Source organism: Pseudorasbora parva, chromosome 21, assembly GCF_024679245.1.
Source record: "Pseudorasbora parva isolate DD20220531a chromosome 21, ASM2467924v1, whole genome shotgun sequence".
NCBI classification, from domain to species: Eukaryota; Metazoa; Chordata; class Actinopteri; order Cypriniformes; family Gobionidae; genus Pseudorasbora; species Pseudorasbora parva.
In genome coordinates, this window is record NC_090192.1 from 18302072 (window position 1) to 18320523 (window position 18452).

The 18452-nt window shown below is 35.9% G+C and overlaps 2 protein-coding genes across 3 annotated transcripts; one reads left to right on the forward strand and one right to left on the reverse strand.

The window, feature by feature from the left end:
- The first annotated feature begins 2901 nt into the window (after nucleotides 1-2901).
- Nucleotides 2902-8295, forward strand: ankrd1b (ankyrin repeat domain 1b (cardiac muscle)). The gene is made up of 8 exons (XM_067429581.1): nucleotides 2902-3003; nucleotides 5761-5862; nucleotides 5943-6050; nucleotides 6131-6229; nucleotides 7404-7502; nucleotides 7599-7697; nucleotides 7778-7876; nucleotides 8156-8295. The coding sequence occupies exons 1-8, from the start codon at nucleotides 2902-2904 to the stop codon at nucleotides 8240-8242; spliced, it is 795 nt and encodes a 264-aa protein (XP_067285682.1). The 3' UTR covers nucleotides 8243-8295.
- Nucleotides 8296-8403: 108 nt separating this feature from the next.
- Nucleotides 8404-18362, reverse strand: rpp30 (ribonuclease P/MRP 30 subunit). Of its 2 annotated transcripts, XM_067429535.1 has the most exons (11): nucleotides 18122-18360; nucleotides 17866-17921; nucleotides 17728-17784; nucleotides 17574-17639; nucleotides 17423-17491; nucleotides 17217-17306; nucleotides 10062-10178; nucleotides 9956-9985; nucleotides 9821-9858; nucleotides 9651-9730; nucleotides 8404-8920 (listed from the first exon to the last, which is right to left on the reverse strand). In XM_067429535.1, the coding sequence occupies exons 1-11, from the start codon at nucleotides 18201-18203 to the stop codon at nucleotides 8808-8810; spliced, it is 798 nt and encodes a 265-aa protein (XP_067285636.1). In that variant the 5' UTR covers nucleotides 18204-18360; the 3' UTR covers nucleotides 8404-8807. The 2 variants fall into 2 exon arrangements, with proteins under 2 accessions (XP_067285636.1, XP_067285637.1); XM_067429536.1 differs by lacking the exon at nucleotides 9956-9985 and having other exon boundaries at nucleotides 18122-18362.
- Nucleotides 18363-18452: the final 90 nt, after the last annotated feature.

Consider the following 18452-nt stretch of genomic DNA (forward strand, 5'->3'; position numbering starts at 1 on the left):
GTCAAGTTCCTCCGCATTAAAGTCGCTCATCCATGTCTTTATGGACCTTACTTTGTCCATTGGTCTACAGTCATGTTGGAACAGGAAGGAGCCATGCCGTAACTCTACCCAAAGTTGGGAGCATGTACCTTTTTCCTGGATTGCCAGACAGAGAAACGTGATTTGTCACTCCAGAGAACGCATCTCCACTGCTCTAGAGTCCAATGGTGGCGTGCTTTCCACCACTGCATCTGACACTGGTTATGTAAGGCTTGGATGCAGCTGCTCGGCCATAGAAACCCATCCCATGAAGTTATCTACTTACTGTTTTTAAGCTAATCTGAAGGCCACACTAAGTTTGGAGGTCTGTAGGTATTGACTCTGCAGAAAGTCGGCAACTTCTGCGCACTGTGCGCCTCAGCATGCGCTGACCCCACTCTTTGTGATTTTTCTGTGGGGTGCTGTTGTTCCCAATTCCTTCCACTTTGTTATAATACCAACAGTTGACCATTGAATATTTAGTAGTGAGGACATTTCACAAATATATTTATTGCACAGGTGGCAACCTATCACATACCACGCTTGAATTATTTCCCAGCTCCTGAGTGTGACCCTTTCTTTCACAAATGTTTGTGCAGCTTGATTTTATACACCTGTGGCCACGGAAGTGATTGGAATACTGAATTCAATTATTTGGAGGGGTGTCTTAATAATTTTGGCAATATAGTGTATATTTATTGCAAATTAATTTTTAAATCCTAACTCCTAATCGTAATGACAGACATGGAATTGAAAAATGATGAGAAGTATTGTATCATGTAAATTAACAAGCTGTAAAAACAGCAGTTTAGCTTTGAAGAATCTGAGCCTAACTGTGTTCTATGTTCTTTCTAACTAACTACTTGTTGGCAGACTGATGTAGAGAAAGTTCTCTGAATCCCTCTCTGCGGCACTGCTCATTAGGAGGCATACCACACATTCCAGTCCCACTGCTGTCTTGCTCACTCAGCACCTCACATCCATCACACTGTGGAAATACAATTACAACCATCAGACAGTACAAATGTGCACATATCTGTTACTCGAAAGAATTGGCCTACCTGAGAACTCAAAAGCACACTAATGCAGAAATTATCAGATTGTTGTATATTGTATCATAGAAGAACACTTTGCATAAATAGAGTACAAAAGAAGACCTGAAAAATGAATGAATAGGTTGCATGCAGAAATGTGGGACACAGCTAAATGTATAAATCTTACATCGATAGAATTTAATTTAATTTTAAATTTTTTGACATTGTGGTAGGCTATCATTTTAATGGCTGAAACTGGGGCAGGACAAAAACACAATTTAAAGGGATCAAATGAGAATGTTTCAAACTGATTGAATGCAATTCCACTCATATTTGGTCTTCCTCACTCTTAGGCGTGATACACAATTTTCCTTTATGGGGACAGGAGATTTCACCAAGACATAATCGATTCATTATTATAAATAAATGTAAACAATATACATTTGAATATTCAATATTTACTGCGTAAAAATGTGCTGCTGTCATTTCTGCTACAAGCAACACTTTTGCTGGTCTTAATTTTTTTTTTCTTTATATGTTAATATACTTGTTTACAGTGTCTATAAAAAAACTGAAAAATGTTTAGTCAAGCTGTATTTTATTCAAATGATGCAAAAAGTGAATATTATAGGCTATTTAAGGCAAAAAAATTACCTGTATTTATATAAATAGAATAAATAAAATGCTATAGCTATTAATTTAGCCACATAAGATGAGATGTAATGTTCACTATTTGACATTATTATTAGAAAAATGATGACCGCTAGAGTGTGAAAAAAAAAAATCACCTGTTTTAGTAAAGGATCATCTATCTTCACAAGCTGCAGTCTCTTCCCACTCAGCTGCTTTCAAGGGTCTCATGTGTTTAACACAGGAGGCTCGTGACTTGTTGCTCAGCCGATTACTCAAATGCTCCACTTTTCAGTAATATGACTGTTAAAATGTCATGCATCAACACTGAGTAATATTTTATTTGACATTAAGTGTCAATTAATGTGATGAAAGGTTTGAAAGCCTGTCTTGCATACAGTATCTCTAATATAAACATGTATCAGCGCGAGGTTCATGTTTCATATTCCATGTTAATATTGCTGAAGGTATGCTGTACCAGAGCTGGGTGGTGACAAGTTCAACACACACACGTGCCATTTAATAGATAAATCAGTCAGAGTACCACCTGACTGAGAACTCAAAGCATGAAGTTCACGTGAGACATGCCTTCAGATTAAAGGAACACTAAACACTGCAAAGAAAAGGAGAAAAGTTGTTAAAAAGTTTCGTTTTAAAAACATGTTTTGGAAATACAATTACTGATTAAAAATACTGTTTAAAAAAATGACAAAAGATGACCAACAAAATCACACGGTTTAAGAAAAAGACTAAAATGGTAACGCAAAGCCACAGATCATTTCACTCTTTACTGAAAAACTGTTTATAGCTTTGCGTGTGGCTGTCAGACTGGAGTCATTAAACAGCAGGTAGAAGTTGTTACGTGGTCCAGAAATGGTTGCTGTAGGTATTCAGGCAATGTGTTAAGTTACAGATCATCTTTTACAAGCATTTTAATAACAGGACAGATAAAACACAAGGCATGAAGCTTCACTTCACATATCAGATATCTGACCTATGGCCTAATTACAGTAACAAATTATTAGATAAATGTAGAAGTTTCATTTTTATCTGATTGGATTGATTCCCTTAATGAAACCTCAATTTCACTCAATTTTAAATGCTTTGTATGTCTAAATGTGTAAATATACGTAAAATTATTTAACAACTGAGACAGGAACACATTTCACAGACATTTGACAAACAGAAATGGAAGGGGGGAGTCGATTTCAAAAGGAGCATGCAGTCAGTAAATGGAGTGGCCACCAGCTGCTTTAAAGCACATCTCATCCTTATGGACTGCTTTGCCAGTTCTTGCAGTGAGATCCACTCTTCCACCAAGGCACCAAGGTGTTTTTCTAAGTTATTGTAACCTTAATCGCCTTCCGTCTGTAAACATTTGGTGTGAAGACTGCTCAACAGGTGCATGTACAATAATTGTTGCCACATTATTAAATTATTCATATTATTGAGGTAAATGCTGGGTAGATTCAAGACCTTATTTAAAGTGAGCATGAAACAAAAGTAGCGATAGTCTTTTCTTTCCTGTATGTAAGGTATTGTGAGGTACATCCTTGTGAAAATATTCCTTGGATCATTGTTATTTGCTATTGCTCGTCAGAGAAGAGACACGTATCATTATTTTGATTAAAGATTACAAGGGTTCATGATAAAAGAAAAAGAAAAAAAGATGTGCACAAATAATTAATTTATAATGAAATATTCAATAAAAAAGTCAATTTTGATTACATGTTGATTTGAATAGATGACGGATTAAGCAGTGAGAAAATTAAATTCACAAATGTTTTAGTTAACAGCCCTAAAAAAACATGGTTATAAAATACATTTTTCTTTTCTCTCAAATTACCTGAATACTCCCTTTTCTGTAGCACCAACATTATAATTTTACAATGTTCAACCTGATTTAAAAAACATAGGGCAGGGTTCTTAAATTTGTATTTTCCTGAGCTGCCATGAGCAACATTTCTAAATATCACACAGACATATCACACTTTATTTCTTGTCGATGCACTCTCAATTTTAAATGAATAAATGAGATGCATAGACTCCAATGACAATATTTTGTCCTCTTCAGGATGCTGATGATACAAACATTATGGATGGATCTCTCTGGCTAACACCGTTGAAATAATCTGCTTGTTAAAATATGCTATATGTAGAATCCCACAGTGCTTATGATAACTTTGAAAATGGTACTCAATTAGACATGGTACAATGTCACTAATATTAATTTTAACAGATGCATTCTTTACATCCTGCTGCATCATTTCGCAGGTTTATGGACCCTGCATGTGGAGAACTAGTAAAATGGCAGCTGCCATGCAGTCAAGCACCCATGTGACTCATTACTCTAAGTGATTCATGGACAGCTCCATTAAAAATAGTCACAGGGTGTGACAATTTCACCTGCTCTCATAACAGAAGTACTGTTAGTGATGAAACCCAAGAAGAAAATAGCCTCATAAATGAAGACAACTCCCCTAATATATGAGACAGTCAAAGCTGATTATGATGTTATGTCTCCATATAACTTCATAAACATGTCGTGTCATCTTTTGTGTGTTATGTGGAGTGGCGTTCTGTGGTGTCAGCTCTGTGGCCATGCAGCTGTAAGTCATCCTTAGATAGACAAGAGGCTCTGTGGCGGCACCTCGAGTTCCCCTCAGGTTTCATTTCCATTTCGTCAAATGTTTCCCAAAGGCATTTGACTTCTGAAAATTGTGCTTTTTCCATCCTCAGTACATCCCGTCCCCCCACCCTACCCCCCCAACCTGTGTCATCACATTGACATGGGACACATCAGATGTGGGAGTCACTGAACAACAGGACCATGACCTCCTCCTACTGTCGCAACCACATATATAGGTGATGCTTGGCTCAGATGCTATAGTTTTGACACAAGGAATTTTCAGTTTAAATCATGGGAATCCTACAGGTAGACGAACTGGTAGGCGCTTCTAAATGTCTGTTGAAAAAGGAATGTTTTTTTTTTTGTTTTTGTAAAGTTTAATTTGATTTGATTTCAGTTTCTTTTGTGCATCTTGAAATTTTCGGTCCTGCTTTCCTGATATCCCTGCTCATTTTTGCACAAAAGACAGGGCAGTTGTTGCATGTGTGTGTTCACTACTCACTGCTCATAATGCACTTGGATGGGTTATATTCAGAGGACAATTTCTGAGTATGAGCTATCATAGTTGCCCTTACGAAAAAAGAAGTATAAGTTAAGTTCAAGTTAATTTTATGAAGTAGTCTTCAGTAAAGTTCAAGTATATTTTATGCAATGAGTAGGCCTACACTAATATTAATGTACTAGTGGTAAACTTGTGATTGCACTATTTTTATATAGCTTGGGACTGAATTGAATTTATTATTTTTTTGCACTTTTCTATTTAGGTATACATTTTTATAGGCCTATACAATTTACCTTTAAAGTATAATGTACTTTAACTCTTTCCATTTTGAAAACATTTTATTCTAGCTTAGTGCATAATTTTGTTTTATAAAAAAAAAAAGTTTAAACCCAAATCAGAGAAAAATCTAATCTTTTTGACAAAGACTATGTCAATAGTCTTTAATAGTCAATAGTGAAGATGATCAAAACATAGACGGAGTAGATTAAGTCCATCAACACCCCCAATCTTCACAATAGTTTCCTTTTCATGGGTTCTACATTTCAATTTGTAATATTAGGCAGTTTTGATTTATATGCTGTTTATTGTGTGACATGGACTGGCCTACACAAAAGAATTAGGAACCAGTGTTGGGAAGTTACTTTTATAAGTAATGCCTTACAAAATTGCATTACTTCCTAAAAAAGTAACTAATTGCGTTACTTTTTATGGAAAGTAATGCGTTACTTTTTCTCACCTGGGTGCGCTTGCTTGTTTATATTTTCTATTTTTGGCAAATGTTAAAGGGTTACTTCAGCGATTAAGCATATGGCTTTGTATCAGTAGAAACCCTATTCAAATTATTGTGCATGGTTTTAATGTAAGATATAGATTTGTCAAGCATGTATTTTCATATCTCAGCAATTATGTGAACTGTATTTTCTTTGACATACTGAATACATTTGCAGACTGACAACAGCACAAATGACCTCCAGGAGATTCTACAAGGGAGTCAGAAGATAGAAAGCAGTACACCAGTCTACAAAGCAGAGTCGGAACAAGAGATAGTGGTAAACAATGGTCATTGTGCTTCAAAATAATTATTATTAATAAGAGATTTCAAACCCTAATCATATCTCACGTCTCATAGAATGATTTTGTTGACGAGGATGACTTCCTGAAGGCTGCGGTGGATAACAAATTGCCAATGATCAAGAGTTACCTCGCCAGAGGTGCAGACCCAGATGCATGTGATAATGTGAGTTTCTTCAACATTTGAATAAAAGTCAACTGGTAGCACTAAAGGACTAAAACACAAAATACTTTTTTTCCCCATAGTTCAACCGTACAGCTCTACACAGAGCTTGCTCACAAGGAAATGTAGAAATTGTGAACGCGCTGCTAGAGGCTGGGGCTTCAATTGAAAATAAGGACAAGGTATAGCCTACTGAATGATGTTTACATGTAATTTTTCTATGGATATAAACGCACATTAGTGCTTGATAAAAGTGTGCAAGACAAAGACATGGACAAATATTTTAACAATGCTGCTTAAAATCCATGGACCAAGTTCTTAGATTTGTTTTTATTTGTGTCAGTGTTATGCTTTTGAAAAACTTTTATACCATTTTAAAGAAAAGTCTGACATGGTGTAACCAAGTAAAAGTATGCCATTTTTTCCTTACTCTTGGAAAAAAACATGAATGTACACATCTAGTATTCACATTAGTATTATTATTATAAATCTAATTTAAAAGTATTTTAACAAATATTATGCATTTTTAATCCATAAACATTCTGGCCACACTTTAGATTAAGGTCCATTTCTCCCTATTAACTATGACTTTTGCCTCCATAAACTCATAATTACTGCTTATTAATTGTTAGTAAGGTAGCAAGGGTTTATGATGTCACCAACCCAGGAAGAAGCTCGTTGTAGTCCAAACCGAGCGTTTTGCAATAAACTGCCATAACTTTAAAAGACAAAATCTGTTTGCATTGAACTTTCAGCACTGTAACTTTGCAGATACTGTTTATGCTCAAGCAGCAACATTAGACACTAACTAAAGTTAAAAGAGTGAAATCGCATGCCACCAGTCCTTTAACATAATATGGAGGATCACAATTTAGTCAACTGTTAATCATAATATCATCAAAGAAACAACAAAAATAGAAAAGAGGAAGTTCTATAAAAGAGTGTGTGTGTATATATATATATATATATATATATATATATATATATATACATTTTGCGCAGCAAAATTTGCAAAATATGGTGAGCAAAATTTTAAGGGCCTAAATATATAATTAAATATAAATAAAAATAACTTTTGAGCCTCAATTATCTTTGTCATGGGGGTCAAGGGTCTCACTATTATTTCACTTCCTGGTTTTTCCAAACTGTTTTCAAAATGTATATTTTCAACAAAACTGCTTATATAAATTTTGATGCATTTTATATATATATATATATATATATATATATATATATATATATATATATATTCATTTTACTCCATTTTCATTAGGTGTATGTGTTAATTGCATTTATTATTATTATTATTATTAGGATAATGTCAAACTTCTTACTCTCATGATTGTGTTTAAATAGCTTCAAGAATCTGAAGTTCACTGGGCTTGTCGTGGCGGCAGTTTGCCAGTGCTGGAAGCGCTACTTAATCACGGGGCAAAACTGGATTCCAGAGACAAGGTAGAAGTTATTTGACTGCAAATGTGTTTTAATAATATAGCTGGTGTGGTCTGACATAATGTAAATGTTTTTTATTTTCACATTTGACATCCTCAGCTTCACAGCACTCCCCTTCATGTGGCAGTCAGGACAGGAAATTATGAATGTGCTGAACATCTCATACACTGTGGCGCAGACGTCAACGCAAAAGACATAGTAAGAAACATGGCAACATGGACTTTTTTTGTCAGTAAATAGTAAATTAACACTTTACTTTGAATGTAATTTTGTATCAGGAGGGTGACACACCAATGCATGATGCTGTCAGACTGAATCGCTTCAAACTCATCCAGCTTCTTCTGATGCACGGAGGAAACTTAAAACTCAAGAATCGTGTAAGAATTCTTAAATGTAATGTTTAGCCTATTGTATACTATTATTCTGTTGCTGATGTATTTGGATGCTGATACTGATTTTGGCTACTATAATGTACTGTGTGCAGTGCCATCTTCTGGTAATTATGTAAACATTAATTTTACTAGTGGGGAAAAGCTCTCTAAAATTATATTAGCTGACATTATATTAGCTGATATTAAATAAAGAATTTAATTTAATTTTTGTGAAGTCTTTTTACTATTGTTTGATCACACTTGTCGTTGCTTTGTCTTCTCCAGGAGGGAAAGTCACCGATGGACAGTGTTTGTGAGTGGCAGAACGGAGCTAAAACAATCTTTGAAAACTTTAAGGATGGTAAAAAATAGAAGAAATACTTTGACCGGCAGTAACACTTTGAGCTCAAAACCTGGATTTTTAGATTACCTGCACATAAGAACATAATATTTAAGGAAGGTATATTATTGCGATCTAGATTATATATTTGTAAAAAGTAAAGTTTTCTAAGAGTTTTGGAAAGCAAAGCCCAGCATTTTTATTTTTATTTTATTGAAGTATAGATAAGGCAGAAAGGAATGAGAAATTTGAAAATAGAACAATGCTCTCTTTTTCACATGGAAATGCATCACCAGAAATATCTCTGTTGCCAAGATTAATACTTGCCTTCTTGCTAAAGTTCTGATTATGACTGATTTTATTTCTGAATGTATTTAGTAAGACATGAGCAATTTTGTACTTTTATTTTTATTATTTTGCTTGCACTTCTTCCAAACATTGATGAAATAAATGATTTTTTTCCATGACTGTATTCATTTTTGAGTAGATTGCAAGAATTTAAGGAACAGAAGAAAACATTATATATACAATTTTTTTTTAAACTAGTTACGGTATTATACTTGAATACTTCAATTCTAGTGGAATTACTGATACTGGCTACACTAATTCAATTTTGGCCTTTTTAGATGCTGGAGTTTCCTCTTCTTGCTTCTCGGGAGATTGTGGTTTCTTCATAGTGTGAACAACACCAAACGCAGTAGCTCTCGTCTCTGTAATAAAGAATCATGAAAATCACCTATGAACATTCACAATTTTAAACAAATGTAATATCACAAAGAGATGGACTGAAAGATCAATAAAACCGCTCTCATGCCGACCAGTGTAAATGCATACTCTAAAATCAACGAGCAATCTAACTGCAAACCGGACAATGGTCCATGTAGCATACTTATAGCCTAGAAATTATAGTTTCTTAGCACCATAGCGGCAGCAAACCTAATCTGCCGCGAGTGTTATCTAGCAACTCTCAATACACTTCTGAGCTGTAAAAACCAAACTCTAGTTAGGCCAATCACATCGTGTATAGAGTCGGTGGGCGGGGCTGAACATAATGACACCAGAGTTGCACTTGCGTGCTTCTAGTAAACAACTGCAGTCTTTCGAATCAGCTTTGACCGCGACTCTGGAAGACTTGGAGTTAAGCTTTTCTCTGAGAAAAGAACGGCACTGAAGTCATTCTTAAAAAGGGAAGATGTGTTCGGAGTTTTGCCAACCGGATACAGCAAAAGTTTAATCTATCAACTAGCTCTGCTTCACGTTTCTCTGGTTGGTTGTAGTTCTAATCCAATTGTGTGCAGAGGGAGTTTGCAAGACAACCGTTTATCCCACCCCTCGGATTGAGCCCTGTCTATGGTGAGTTTCCAGACCAAACATCTTGATGTGGGTCTGGCTTGTCAGGCTAATAGACTTGCTTATACAAGCTCTTTCCAATCTATTTACCTCCATGGAGCAAGACAGATCGACAGTTAGTAGAAACGGCAGCTTTGGCATCTCCCTCAGACAGGCTGAACACAATCCCCCTAAAATCTCAATGAAGGAACATCCGGTGCCTTGAAAGTACCTTGACATTGTCAGACAACTTATTCATATATTAATTAAAAAAAGGATACAAATTGGCAATGTCATATGGGCCCCTCAACTCAAGAGGCTAAGGAAAAGAAAAACAATAGATGGCAACGTCATACAGACTATACAATACAGCAATATTGAAAATATATTTAATAATGAACAAAATACTTTTTTACCTTTTCTGCTCCACTGGACACTATAATATTCTATGAGAGGGGAAATGCAATTTCAGAATGGGTGTAACATGTTATAGGCATCTATGTGTAAAAATGAACAACATACTTTTCCTTTGCAGATTTCCATGAGCATGAAGGCATTGGATATGGTGTATCTTCTCATAATGCTGTCTCTGATGGCTGCTGCATAACAGATCTCAAAGAAAATCCCCCTGTCAATAGCCTGAAGTGACAAACAATATAACAGGGAGATAGTTCACACACAAATTACAAGTCACTTATTTCTGAATGCTCATGTTGTTTAGGGCGAGTTCACACTTGTAGTTCGGCTCACTTGGCCTGGAGCAAAAAAAACTAAAATTTAGTCTGCTTAGCTTTCACATTGGCAGTTTAATATTAAACCTAAAGATATGCCCCTAAGGCACAGGGATGTGTTCACAATCTTCTTGATCAGCTTTTATTACATATATTTCATGAATAGTTTTTAATATAATATTGTTGTGGTGTGTTGTATGTTGTGTACTATTGCAGCTTTGAGCCTACGACAAATTTCCTGAAAAGGCCAATAAAGTTTAGTAATAAATCTTGGTGAGAAATATGTCCTCTGTGATAGAAATATTTTATATAATGGCATCAGAAGTCGTAAAAGTGTTATTCAACATGAAACTATAGAAAAATACAGACTAAGGAAGCTCAGGTCAAAGACTGTAGACCAGGGGTCCCCAAACTCGGTCCTGGAGGGCCATTGTCCTGCAGTTTAGCTCCAACCCCAATCAAACACACCTGAAACAGTTAATCTATGCCTTTATAGGACCTATGCTATACGTCCTAAAAGTATGTACTCTTTTTGTGAAGAAAGAGTATATACTTTTGAGTGTGTAGCAGAAAAGTATGCAAGCTTCAGGAAATACTACTTCGCCATCTTTAACGGACTCTGTCGTAACTCTGTAACTACGCTCGTAACTCTGTATGTTACGAGCATACCGTCACCGTTTAACTGCCCTCCTTGTAAGGCATCTTCAGATTAAGCCCCGTTTCCACCAAAATTACCCGGAACAATTTGTACCAGGAACTTTTTTACAGGAACTTTTCTCCCCCCCAGACCTGCAGCTGTCTGCGTTTCGACCGCGATAAAGTTCCGAGAAGATTAGGCAAATTAGTCCGGTGATGTAGGACTCGCACGACTGCTCCTCCAAATCAGTGAAGGACATGTAATCATTTTTAAGTGTACCGATTGAAAGGACTGTTTACATGAGACGTTATCTAAACCGATCTGATGTTTACATGTGATGACTTTCAATCGCAATCATTTTGTCACATGCAGTTTGTCTGCCGCATCAAAAATGTCAACGCTGTTTTCTCCAGCAGCTGAATGTGTTTACTGCAGCCATAGCAACTCTTAACGGCCACCAGGACTAATACAGTATTATTTATATCTATTTGTTGTAAAGTGTAATAATCATCCCAGAGAAAAAATTCTTCTGTCAGGCGCAGTTAAAGTAAAAACTGCCCGGGGCAATATACGTTGTGTCATTACTCCAACATTATCTTCATAACTTACGAAATAAAAAGTTTACCCCTCAGAAAAATGTACTTTCCTCTCTTGTCAACATGAGCGCGGCACGCGCCGTCACGTCATGTAAGGACACACACTTAAAAGTAATCGGTCAGGTCGTTTACATGGTGAAAAAAAATTAATAACGAGTATGGAAGAGTGCTGCTTTTGCTGGTTATGTATAGGTTTACGAGGTAATTAACAACGACAGAAAAGAGCACTAATATGCAGATTCAGCAGCATGCAGCATATTCAGAAAGCTTGTAAAGCTAGATTTAAAATGACAATATATTATTTTTAGCTATTACGGACATTGAACGTGAGATGGCTGAGACGACCGCGCGCCACCAGACAGAGAGCAAGACAGATATTTATTGAACGTAGAACGAACCTCACAAAAGACTTTTAAAAATGCCTGTTGAACTTAAAAATGCTGCGTGAGCTCAACCAATCAGCATGTTCAGCGCCCAAGTCCCGCCCTCGAAAGTTCCTGAACTTTGAAAAAGTACTACCTCGCGAGCAGGGCCGTTTGGAGGGGGAAATATTTACCCGGAACTTCATTTATACCCTGGTTCCTGCGGTCTAAACACACGAAGTACCACCCAAAGTTCCTAGTTCCTGGGTAAAGTTCCTGTGGTGGAAACGGGGCTTTATTAGTCAAAGTTCAAATCCTCCACATTCAGTTTAATCTCCTACCGTATTGGAGAGAAATGTAGCCGCTTGTTGATCTGCCATTTGTTAAATGCAGAGACTCTCCTCATGTGTTTGCAGTTGAAATATAATGATGCATTTAAAGTTAATGGTCAAATGTGTCGTTATAAAAGTTCACAATGCTGCTGCATGTGAAATATAATGAGGACAACACTGAATAAATATATTTTTGTCAGGTTAAATATTGATAGTTGGTCACTCAAACCCCTTTATCTAAACTTCTCTACTTAACCGTCAGACTCGCACATCCGTCATGTTTGTAGTTTTTTAACTCTTTTTATCCGCGTTTGTAGTTCTAATCGAATGAATCAGCTGGGGACCCCTGCTGTAGTCTAGACCAGAAAGTGGATTCCCCTTGCATTCCCTCAAGCATTAATCACGCTTTCAATGCAGGGAGCACTCTCCCCATGCTTCCTATGCCCTGCCTCTCCCGCTATTAATGCAGTAGCCTATGTAAGAATGAACCATCTAAAATGCTTTGAATAATCGTACTACTAAAATTAAATGTGATCTGGTGATGTAAATTCACAAATGAGTGCCGCTTTAAATGGTGTTTGCGTTTTGACTTTGGCGGAGTGTCGCTTTAAATAATGTTTTTTGTCTCACTTTGATGAGCACCATTCCGGCAGCGCGCGCACTTCAGATGATCAATGCAACCGGTCACAGTTCTAATCGCAAGAAACTGTGTACCGCTCTCAAACTGTCAATGTTTAGCTCATCCAAGCATTTTAATTCTGCATTTACTCCCTTTTCTCGCGTCACGCAATCATCTGAACATCCGTGTTTACTTCAGTATGTTTGTCGTGTTAAAGCTACACTGTGTGATATTTTCCCCCATCTAGTGGTGAAAAGGTATACAGGGTATATACAGCAATCCTTAAGTTAAATTTACTACTTTTTAATACCTTTTTTACTACCTTCAGAATATTTTTTAAAACCATCATGACACTGAATTGCAAGTGTTAATCAGCGACCTTTCTATTATTTACACAGATTTTGACATATATAACATACAAAAAAGAATAGATTTAGAATTGACACCAGGAGGAAATAAGGTTATAAGTTAATAAGGAGGTTATACGTTATTATTCTGATACAGTAAAATAGATCTCAACATTCACAAAGGTTGGTTAAGGAGAAGCATTACTGCATAAACATTTGATTTCAATTAATAATTGGTAAATCAGCAATTCAATTATTTAGTGTTTTTTTCCCAACAACAAAACCTGAGCCAAACATTACATTTCTATAACTGTGATAAGTTGTTGAATTTAACAAAATACTAAAAACTAGTGCTGTCAATCGATTAAAAACTTTAACTAGATTAATCACACATTTATTCTGTGATTAGTCGCAATAAAAAAAGAAATGTTTTTGTACGTTTTTAATATATTTTTTAATATAATAATTTCAGTTAATCAAAATAATATAGAAACAACATAAAGACAGTATATTTTAAATACTTGTTTAAATGGCATCTTTTTATGAATGAAGGCCAGTATTACTGATATTAATACAGCTACTGATTTTTTTCATTTTACATTTATTATTAGGCTTCAAAAATATAACAGTTTTTAATTTAAGTAAACTTAAAACAATGCTAACATAAACCCATAATAAATACCATGTTTACTCCTGCCGTTCCTGTCTTAACAGTTAGGAAATATACAGAAATTTAATAAAGTTATCAAAGTTACATGCAGTCTCCACTGCATAAACTATAAATTAAATAGTTAATCCTTATTAAAGCTACAAAAGTTATTCAGTCAAGAGCAGCGAGTCATTTTCTCTGTTCCCTTTGTTCTTTAACTTTACTGACAGGAAGCTTTATTGGCTGCTGTCCCTTTAAGAGCAGACAGACACGCGGATCTCCCTGTTTATATGGATCGCGCCTCATTCTCTCACAACTCTTTTTGTTCATTTTAGACTTTATATAAATCATTTAAGATTGCTCTTATGGGGACAGTCGTTGAAGATATGCCTTGAAGCAAGTCTAAAATAAAACGTAAGCCAGCCACTTCTGTTGAGCGCGCTGTGCTCTGAGATGATGCCGAACGACCGCTGAATATGACGTCTGCATCAAACATACGCCGAGACGGAGACGAAAGATCTTTGATTATGTCCCCAGATGTGCTAAAGCCCATATTTAAACGAACTAACGCGAACGCAGATAGAATTTCAATCAATCAGAATAGGACACCTGATAGTCTGAAAAAAATAATACCTAATTTGGAAAAAGTAATACCTCTGAGACCACATTTAACACTTTTAATGGCCTTAAATTTGACAATTTTGATTTATCACTTTTTAATACTTTTTAAAACCCCGCGGACACCCTGGTATATGACCATCCAGTGAAAATTAGTTTCTGTTCCTCTCAATTGTGATTTCGTTTTAACTCCTACGGTGGACAATTTAGTCCAAGATAACAAGGCAATCCCCCTCTTCACATTCGACACGGTGCCATCGAGTGTTAAAACGTGAAAGGCGAAGCTTAAATTTACAGGTATGCCCCTCTTTGGCTACTGTACTTTCAAGATGGAGAGGCAACATGGCGACCGACATCCGAACCCCTCACCCGTATGTATTTTTAATGGCATATTATAAACTTACGAGAATACTTTATTACTTGAAAGAAGTAAATATACATTAATGAGCACATATATTTTTGAAAGAACTAAGTGTTTTTAGCTAGGAATAAACTAAAAAAGTTACACAGGGTTTTTCCTACATTGAAATTTTTTTGCCGGCCGCCAAAGCAAATTTTGGTCCCGCCAAAGCCTTATTTGATGGGTTATTGTGATTTATAAATTGATGTAGATTACTAACGCGCATGACTCTCTGCTCGTTCTGACAGTTAACGTGCGCCCTCGTTAACTGAGTGAAGGAGAACGAGCAGAGAGCCGCGCGCTCTCTCTGTCTTCAAAACCATCACCGTTCTCTTTCTTTCTCACTCATGCATATCAATCAAAATCAACAGAACTGACAAAATGGTAAAAGGTCTGAAGACTGAATCCGTGCACCACGTGGCGCGTTCGCACAATATTTTCCCTGAATTACTGCTGGATGTGAATTGTGCTCAAAAATCGCACCTCTTTTAACAGACGTTTTGCACACGCAGCTGACATGAACCATACTTTCAAATAAACGGAAAAATATCCTTATGAAGTATTTTCTGTGATCAGTCTTTTGCGTTGTTTTAAGAGTCTGGGTTCACACATAACGTGTCCGCTTTTGTCCGATTCGCGAACTAATGACTCATTTGAACCGATTAATTTGAATGAACCGATCTGTCCAACACTGAACTCACGAATCGTTGTGTAATCATTTACTCACAACACCTCTGAAATGATAATTAAGTGTGCTTACCCCATTAAACATGAGGGGTTAGTAAGAATTAGTCTTAATAATCCACAGTATTTTCATGTATTTATTTTGAGTATTTAAATTGATAATGTGTAATAAATTACCACAAATTTTTTTTGTTTAGACTGGAATAAGGTGAAAGCAGAACTACACAAGTTAAATAACTTATGGCAGAGAATTAGACTATTTGTTATTAAATTTTTAATGCTGCTTTATAATAATTTTTGCCAAAATAATGAATCAGTAAACCATGCAAACTGTGTAAAAATGAGGAACTAAAGAAACAAACATCAAGACATCATACAAAATGAGATATCAAAATTAGATGAGCAACAAAAAGCAAAAAAAAAAAAAAAATGTTTGCATTTATTTTACATTTATTGTCAGTATTGGGCTCACAGATCACGCGGGTAGGTACTTTTACTGTTGAGGTGTGTGTGCGTGTGCATGTGGATGACCATGACTGGTCAGCCACCACCGAAGACCATTTCTGACCCAGGAAAAACCCTGTTACACAGTGTAGCTTTAAATATATTCATCATATAACGCCATTGTGTCTCTTCAAAAGACTTGAAGACTAAAGAACATTTGGATTAGACTACTAGTTATTTTTACGATGACTATTTGGCATATTTCCATCTTTTAAGTTGGAGAGGAAATTTAAAAATGGAGGAATAGAAATCTCTTAGGTTTCATAAAGAATGTCTTCATTTGTGTTTGGAAGTTATGATGGTGAGTACATGATGACAGAATTTACATTTGTGGTAACCTACATGGTAACCTACATTTGTTAATTTGTGTTTGAGTGAATTATACCTTATAAATAGGCATACTACAAGTTGAGCCTTGGATAAAACAACTATATATCGCGAATCATGTCGTTTCCATCAACGATACATATCGTCACATTTTCATATCACGATATATCGTTTGACGATATAGCGTTACACCCCTAGCAACAACAGAGCATTACATCCTAGGGACAATTTCTAGGGTTGTAAATGGACCTGTAAAACCGTATCTGGACAATTTTTGACCTTAAATAAGCCACATATTTAGATATCAGAGAACAATTTAATATATTGTTTCAAATCATTCTAGGGCAGCTTAGGAATAGAAGTACTAAAAAAGTACTCTTAGCTCAAAATATCACAGCAGAGACAGTGATAGTGTTGGAAGACAATAGTGCCATTCTCAGGGTGGGCTGTAATACTCAAAGTTAATATCAATGATCCTGCAGAGACCAGCGTACACCTGAGAAGAAAGGAAAAATTGTATAGATGCTAAAGACCTGTGCGTTCATGTGTCTTTGAGATAGTGATAGTAGCTTCTAGATGGGACGCAGTCACCTTACTTTGGGAGGGGAATTACCCAAAAGTATTGAATTGTATTAGAATTTTCCAAGAAGGGAATTACCTTGAGATACTGTAGTAATATATTAACAACTGGGAGTTGTTTTGAATTACCCGTGATGAAGTCAGATATTCGTATTGAGAATTTCCACGACACCTCACATTCACACATTGTTGTTTTGATTATTTTATTACCAAATACCGGTATACTTTAAAATAAATGCCAAATTGCTGCTTGAGATCATCTGGTAGATATGGATATAAAATCAAAACTCACCCCATTAACTGGAGCCCTTTTAAAATGGAAAGGCTGTTTTTCAGTCACTGCAATGCAGATAATGTCAACATCAAAAGTCATGCAGGCTGCCTGGCTCAGATGAGGGAAAACATACAGACATTTTAATAACACAACTGTTGGTTTTCATCAGAAATGTAAAGAAAATAAATAAACTGGAGCTAATTCAGAATTGCAATTTCACTTACATGAAAGAGTTTTTCTGTCTTGGGGTACACCGCTACAAGATCAAAGTGTTTGTATTCATTGGTTGGTCTCTAAAGAGAATAACAAGAAGAGAATATAGATCTCACTATATGAATACAAATGTAACAAAAATGTTCCCTTTACTATACTTACAAAATGAGATGCATCAGAGGCCACAATGGTCAATCGATTCAGTACTTTAATCTGTGAAGATTTCCCCTACGAAGAGAAAAAAAAGCAAAGACTATTCTTTAAAAAATATCCATCAAGGTTAATTTTGTTCTGGAAACATACTGAAGTAATTTACCTGTACTATTGGAAATGTATCAAACATGTCTGACACACTCTGTGGCTTAGGGATTTCCTGTAATTCAATAAAATAAGAGCATCATCACCACATGAAGTCTCTCAAAGTGTAGATATGTGTAACAGCTTTATATCATACCGTTTTTTTCTTTTGTGGTTCAACTATATAGTTTATTGCGACTGTTGAGTAGCCAACTGAAATATAAAGGGTAAAAGATAACAGCATTAAAGGTTTCTCTTTTTTAAAAGTAACGTTACAGCAGACCTATGCTTTTGTTTTTAATGGTTAGAACGACTAAGCCTACACAATCAAAATTATTTATTAGTGAACACCTTATGAGTTAAAGTGTTGTTTTTAAACAACAGTGAATATAACTATTACCACTGACACTTACGGTGAGCAGCTGTCTCGATGATGCTTTTGAGTCTGTTCTTGTCATTACTGCTGATGATGTTTAAATCCACAAACAACGACATCTTTCTTCCACTGACCAACAAAGTTTGTACAAGCGCAAATTAATACTTTACTTCTTATTACACAAATCTAAACCATTTCAACTAACCTAGCCACATGCAACACACTTGACTAGTACACTGAAGCGTGGACCACGTGAGTGTAGCGGAGCTTTGTGGGCTATGTAGTTCAAATATGCAATATCTTGCCTTATTTTGCTAATCCAGTCACGTACCAGAACTACAATACATTTACTTCCTTTTTGGAGGCGG

What these genes read in the sequence shown, in the direction of transcription:
- ankrd1b (XM_067429581.1), top strand. Translation starts at nt 2,902, where the DNA reads ATGCAGTCAGTAAATGGAGTGGCCACCAGCTGCTTTAAAGCACATCTC. An exon ending in ACCCAGATGCATGTGATAAT is followed by an intron (nt 6,051 to 6,130) that starts GTGAGTTTCTTC and finishes TTTTCCCCATAG; the next exon opens with TTCAACCGTACAGCTCTACA. An exon ending in ACGTCAACGCAAAAGACATA is followed by an intron (nt 7,698 to 7,777) that starts GTAAGAAACATG and finishes ATTTTGTATCAG; the next exon opens with GAGGGTGACACACCAATGCA.
- rpp30 (XM_067429535.1), bottom strand. Translation starts at nt 18,203, where the DNA reads ATGTCGTTGTTTGTGGATTTAAACATCATCAGCAGTAATGACAAGAAC. An exon ending in ATACATTTCCAATAGTACAG is followed by an intron (nt 17,640 to 17,727) that starts GTAAATTACTTC and finishes TTCTCTTCGTAG; the next exon opens with GGGAAATCTTCACAGATTAA. An exon ending in CCTCTGATGCATCTCATTTT is followed by an intron (nt 17,492 to 17,573) that starts GTAAGTATAGTA and finishes TATTCTCTTTAG; the next exon opens with AGACCAACCAATGAATACAA.